Genomic DNA, 5,788 nt, shown 5'->3' with positions numbered 1-5,788 from the left:
ACTGAGCCGCGCTCCCCGCAGGCATCGGGCGCGGCACCGTCCAGGCGCTGCACGCGGCGGGTGTGCAGGTGGTGGCCGTGAGCCGGACCCAGGCCGACCTGGACAGCCTGGTCCGCGAGGTAGGCGCCGCCCTGTCCCCGCCCAGCGGGCGGCGGGAGGCGGGCGGGGCGGCGGGGCAGTTGGGCCCGGACGCGCAGGCGCCCCGTGCTGGGGCTGGCCGAGGGGCCTCAGCAGCCCCTCCCGGGGCCCTCGGCCTCCCTGAGCGGCCCCGCGTCCGGAGGAACGGCGACGCCCGCTGGGCTTGGAAGGAGGCAGAAATGGCTGCTTTGCAGGCCCATGAGGCGCTAGGGTGCAGGAAGTGGACTGGCCAGAAGCGGGCCGCCTCCAGGTCCCTAAGCCCTGAAGAGCCCAGGGGCCCAGGGGCCATGTGAGCTCCTCTGTCACCTCCTTCAGCAGCCTCGGATTCTGAACCCCAGGAAGGGATCTGTACCCTCTGGGACCTCTAAGCCCTCCCCATGCCGGTCTGAAAGGCCTCATGTGGCAGAGGCCCAGCCGTGCCCCTCCTTCCGCATGGAGCCTCTGGTAGCTGTGCCCCCCCTACACACAGTGCCCTGGGGTGGAACCCGTGTGTGTGGACCTGGGTGACTGGGAGGCCACGGAGCGGGCCCTGGGCAACGTGGGCCCTGTGGACCTGCTGGTGAACAACGCTGGCGTGGCACTGCTGCAGCCGTTCCTGGAGGTCACCAAGGAGGCGTACGACACGTGAGCCGGCCAGGGTGGAGGAACCCTAGGACAAGGGCTGCCCCCTGCAGCAGCAGCCCCAGTCCCTGACCAGGGTCTCTCCACCTGCCTCTAGGTCCTTCAACGTGAACCTACGGGCTGTCATCCAAGTGTCCCAGGTGAGCTGCCTTCAGGGCAGGAGTGGGAATGGTGGGTGACCAGTTCTGCCTCACGCTCCCTCTGCAATTCCAGATCGTGGCCAAGGGCTTGATAGCTAGGGGAGCCCCGGGGTCCATCGTGAACATCTCCAGCCAGGCCTCACAGCGTGCACTAACTAACCACAGCGTCTACTGTGAGTAGGCCCCAACTCCAGCCCGGCCCCCACCCCGCTGACCCCCAAGCCTGCAGCCAGCTCAGGCTCCAGGCCTGCCTCTCCTCACAGGCTCCACCAAGGGTGCCATGGACATGTTGACCAAGGCAATGGCTCTGGAGCTTGGGCCCCACAAGGTGAGCCCCACTGGGGTATCTCCTGTCACCCAGCCCCCCTGCCCTGGGCACCTAGCCTGCCTTGCTGACCTCCTGCCTGTCCTGGTGTAGATCCGCGTGAACGCAGTGAACCCCACGGTGGTGATGACCCCCATGGGCCAGGCCAATTGGAGCAACCCCCAGAAGGCCAAGACCATGCTGGATCGAATCCCGCTTGGCAAGTTTGCTGGTGAGTCAGGCGAGAGCCCAGTGGGGAGTCGCTGCAGTAGCCCGTGCACCTGCCTCCATGAGAAGTGGCAGGGAAGGGTGAAGGGCAGCCCCCTTCACCTATGCCCCGCCTTCCGCCCTGCCCGCAGAGGTGGAGAACGTGGTGGACATCATCCTTTTCCTGCTGAGTGACCGGAGCAGCATGACCACGGGTTCCACTGTGCCAGTGGATGGGGGCTTCCTGGCTTCCTGAGTCTCTACCTGACATGCCCCTGCTCCGTGCTGAGCCCACCCCTGTCCCCCCATCTCTCCAATAAACATGATTCTTCTGCCTAGCCGGAACACTGATTTCTAGGCGGCTGGCAAGGTGGCCAGAGTTGCAGACCCCAGTGCTGCATGTGGGAAGGAGTCCAGGTAGGCAGACGCCCTTCGACTTACATCCCAGGCCAGGCGGCAGGCTGGCTCCCATGCCTGAGATTTTCAGACCTGGCCACGTCCCTAGCAGGGCCTGGGAGGTACAACCTTCCAGCAGCTCCTAAGCATGGGAGTGCTTTTGACCGAGGGTGGCCTTTGGCCCTGTCCAGAGGCCTCTGGGGTAGACGCAACGGAGTTTTTAACAACCGGCTTGGTGGGTGTGAGCCTCACATGAGTGTTGCTTGACACTCATCAAAGGTAACAGGTTAGACAAAAGGGGAACAAGGATGGAGGTTGGAGGTTTGCTATTTGTCAGTGATCTGAAAGACTTCTTTGCTGAATCAGATGATAGTTTTCGAATACTGGAAGAACATTTTCTCACCTTTTTGAGTTAGTTATTCACAAAGTACTGAGTGCACAAGACCGCCACGTGTGAGTTTAATCTGCTTTAAGTCTAGACAATGAATAGTAAATCAAGTCCGGTGGTGGCACTTGCCTGTTCCCGCGGTGTAGACTCCCACCCATTGGATATCACTGAGGGCAGAGTTGGGGAGAGATGCGCAGTCTCCCACCTTTTTTTTTTAAGATTATTTTTAGAGAGACGGCGTGCAAGCGGGAGAGCAGGAGAGGGGGAGAGAGAATCTCAAGCAGACTCCCTCCTGAGCGCAGAGCTGACAACACAGGGCTGGACACAGGGCTCGAGACCATGACCTGAGCCGAAACCAAGAGTCAGAAGATCAACGGACTGAGCCCCCCAGGCGCCCCCGAGGTCTCCCACTTTTATGTGGCATCCTCACCACACACACAGTGCGCATACACCCCAAAAACATCGGTGATAGCACTGTGCACAAAAACACTTAGGGGTGTTTGGAGCATTGATTTTGTTTTTAATATAGCTAATTGTAAGTTTATATATTAATTAATAAAGGCTGTTTAACGGGTGCCTGGGTGGCTCAGTCGGTTAAGCGACTGCCTTTGGCTCAGGTCGTGATCTTGGAGTCCCAGGATCGAGTCCCACATGGGGCTCTCTGCTTCTTCCTCTGACCCTCCCCCCCATGCTCTCTCTTCTTGTCTCTCTCTCTAATAAATAAAATCTTTAAAAAACAAAACAACAACAAAATGGCTGTTCAGCAACGGCTAGCAAAATTCCCAAAGATCTTGCAGTCGGCTCCCCCGAGTTAGCTCGGGCCTGCTCTGCACGCCGCAGGGAGGCACAGGCTTCTAAGCACGTGTCTGCCCGGAGTGTGCCCTGCGGCTTCGGAGGTGAAGCACGAGCTCCTGAACCGTGACTCCCAGGGCCCTCCCGGGCTGACCGCAGCTCACCTCCCACTATGTGTGACTACAGCCATGACAGACTGCCCCCTTCCCTGCTCTCCGAACCGTGCTTGACCTCTACACTTTGTCTACACTGGATGCCTTTCCTCCTGACCACTTCTCTTCCTGAATACTCGGCTCAGTGTCGCCCCGCCTTAGTGGGTGGTGGGGAGCTAGGGGAGACGCTGCTGGGACAGTCCTGCCAGGGGCTCTCTAGGGCTTGGTGGGCCCTGACTGCAGGCTGTCCCCTCACCACACCTGGAAGCTGCCTGTCCGAAGCCCACCTCGCTCCCCGGGTGTGCCCCTCTCGGAGGCCTGGAGTCTGTACGACGGGGGCTTTCTTCACCCCAAAGGGGCTGCATGCCCTTACTCCTGCTTCGGTCTGGGTTCCATCCTTCGGGAACTGACACAGTTGAGCAAGGTCTTTTTCTCCTTTTGCCCAGCGTGTAGGGTCAAGCTCACCCCTCTGTATTCTCTATGGGGGAGGTTAGGCGCAAAGCACCCCGGGCCAGAGAGACAAGTACCCAAACAGGAGATGTTGGCGGAGAATGTTTATTGTATAAAAGAAGTAAGGGCCACCCCCATCCTGGGGCACAAGAACAGGACCCATCCCCCCAACCTCCCCCATCAGGAAGCCCATCCTGGGGCTGCCCTGGACCCGCCCCTGCAGCCTGAGGGAGACCCTGCTCCCTTCCAGCCTCCCGTGGGGTCCAGGTCAAGCTGGAGCTGTGCCCCCAGAAAGAGGAGACAGAGCAGACGACTCCATTGCCCCAGCCCTGTCCCCAGGAGTGGTGGCCTTGTCCCCATGCTTGTTCCCCCTCCCCACCCACACCACTCCCCCACAGCAGACTCCGGGACACCAAACATCTCAACACGACGGCGAACACGGGCGGGCGGGGCTCCTTCTCTAGAAGACCGTGCACTTCTTCCCCGGCTTTTTCACCGGGGGTGGGCAGAGCACAGCCCGGATGGCCTCGTCAAACACCGTCTTCAGGCCCCGCTGAGTGAGGGCTGAGCACTCCAGGTACTTGACAGAGCCTGGGGGCAGCGAGGGTAGGGGACGCTGAGGATGGGAGTCAGCGAGGGGGAGGACAGCAAGGGAGGGGGTAGTGCGGGAGGGGGCAGTGACGGTGGGCGGGGGAATGCAAGGAGGCGGTCAGCACGGGTGGGGGCCCTCCAGAGCATGCCTTCCGCCCCTTCTTTCCTGCCCCCACCCGAAGGCCCCACAGTGGCCACTCACCAATCTCACGGGCCATGGCCAGGCCCTGGGGGTAGGTGATAGGTGCCAACTTCTTGTCCCGCAGCCGCTCGATGGTGTCCTTGTCGTCACGGAGGTCCAGCTTGGTGCCCACCAGGAGGATGGGCGTGTGGGGGCAGTGGTGTCGCACCTCTGGGTACCACTGTGGGGACGGAGGCTCTGACCCCTACACCTGGGGGCTTCCCCTGAAGCCATGCCCGCAGCAGGCCATGGCTCCTAAGGGTCCCTTCATCTCAGTCCCTGGATCCACACCGAGCCCTTCCTGCTTCAGGAAGCAGCCAGTGGGCTTGGTGGGAAAACGACCGAGGACAGAAATACCTACCAGGAAGTTTCAAGGGCCTATCAGCCCTCCCTGCTCTGAGAGCCTCAGTCAGCATCCCTCCCTGGGTCACCTTCAGACCCAAGCAACACAGGGATCCTCTCTGCCTCCAAAGGGCAAGTGACCTAAGGTCTTCAGGCAAGAGATCCCCCACCCCCAGGGACAGTCCTCTGGACAACCCCCTCTCCTGCAGACAGGCCCTCCTGGCAGCACCGCATACCTTGGCTCGCACATTCTCAAAGGACGCCGGGCTCACCAGGGAGAAGCAGATCAGAAAGACGTCCTAGGGAGGAAGGGTGAGGGGGCCCAGGTGGGAATGGTCAGGGACCTCCGAACAGCCCCTGTTCCCCCACCCCTACAGGACGACCTCAAGGACCCCGCCCAAGCCCCCCAGCTCCCGGGGCCGCCGCCGTTGTCACCTACAGTTTGGGGGTAGGAAAGCGGCCTCAGCCGGTCGTAGTCTTCCTGCCCGGCCGTGTCCCATAGCCCCAGGTTGACCGGCTTCCCGTCCACCATCACGTTGGCGGAATAGTTGTCGAAACTGCCCGGCAGAACAGCACTGTCAGCCAGCTCTGGGGCGGCACCCTGCCCCCCGCCCCAGGGAGGCTGGCCCCGACGCCCAGGGGAGCCCTGAGCCGGCCCAGACCCGCCCGCCAAGCGCTCACACGGTGGGGATGTACTCTCCCGGGAAGGCGTTGGTCGTGTAGCTGATCAGCAAACAGGTCTTCCCCACGGCGCTGCGGACACAGGGGGAGCCCGCGTTGCTCCCGCGCCAAGCCTCGGCCCTCTGCCCAGCAAGGGCAGCCCCCTCCCGGGAACCCGCAGGCGGGGACGGGGGTCCCGGCCCAGCAGAGCTGCAGGGCGGGGGGCGAGCGGGTTCCGAGATCGCGGCTCCCGGGAGGGTGGGACGGGCAGAGGGCTCGGTCCAGGTGAGAGGCCTGGCCCCACCCACCAGGAGGTCAGGCGGCGGCCCGGGCAGCATCAGGTGGGCCTGGGAGGCAGCCCCGCGCCCGGCGGCCCGCGGGGACCCCGCCCCGGCGCGCCCTCCAGCCCCAGCCCGCCCAGGGCGC

At 62.6% G+C, this 5,788-nt stretch overlaps 2 protein-coding genes across 3 annotated transcripts in view; one reads left to right on the top strand and one right to left on the bottom strand.

Annotated features, from left to right (window-relative positions):
• Positions 1 to 1,704, top strand: part of DCXR (dicarbonyl and L-xylulose reductase) — a 2,030-nt gene extending 326 nt beyond the window's left edge. The window contains exons 2-8 of the mRNA XM_034641552.1: positions 7 to 119; positions 608 to 762; positions 857 to 899; positions 973 to 1,072; positions 1,163 to 1,227; positions 1,318 to 1,435; positions 1,563 to 1,704. Coding sequence (XP_034497443.1) covers positions 7 to 119; positions 608 to 762; positions 857 to 899; positions 973 to 1,072; positions 1,163 to 1,227; positions 1,318 to 1,435; positions 1,563 to 1,666 — 698 coding nt within the window. The 3' untranslated portion in view covers positions 1,667 to 1,704. The remainder of the gene's footprint in view (positions 1 to 6; positions 120 to 607; positions 763 to 856; positions 900 to 972; positions 1,073 to 1,162; positions 1,228 to 1,317; positions 1,436 to 1,562) is intronic.
• A 1,973-nt stretch (positions 1,705 to 3,677) lies between these two features.
• RAC3 (Rac family small GTPase 3) lies at positions 3,678 to 5,782 on the bottom strand. Of its 2 annotated transcripts, none has more exons than XM_034640494.1 (5): positions 5,384 to 5,782; positions 5,142 to 5,259; positions 4,939 to 5,001; positions 4,378 to 4,541; positions 3,678 to 4,179 (listed from the first exon to the last, which is right to left on the bottom strand). In XM_034640494.1, the coding sequence occupies exons 1-5, from the start codon at positions 5,698 to 5,700 to the stop codon at positions 4,119 to 4,121; spliced, it is 723 nt and encodes a 240-aa protein (XP_034496385.1). In that variant the 5' UTR covers positions 5,701 to 5,782; the 3' UTR covers positions 3,678 to 4,118. The 2 variants fall into 2 exon arrangements, with proteins under 2 accessions (XP_034496385.1, XP_011222962.2); XM_011224660.3 differs by having other exon boundaries at positions 4,382 to 4,541.
• Between the last annotated feature and the right edge of the window lie 6 nt (positions 5,783 to 5,788).

This window comes from Ailuropoda melanoleuca, chromosome 13, assembly GCF_002007445.2.
Source record: "Ailuropoda melanoleuca isolate Jingjing chromosome 13, ASM200744v2, whole genome shotgun sequence".
Lineage (NCBI taxonomy): Eukaryota > Metazoa > Chordata > Mammalia > Carnivora > Ursidae > Ailuropoda > Ailuropoda melanoleuca.
This window is presented reverse-complemented; position numbering and strand designations above follow the sequence as displayed.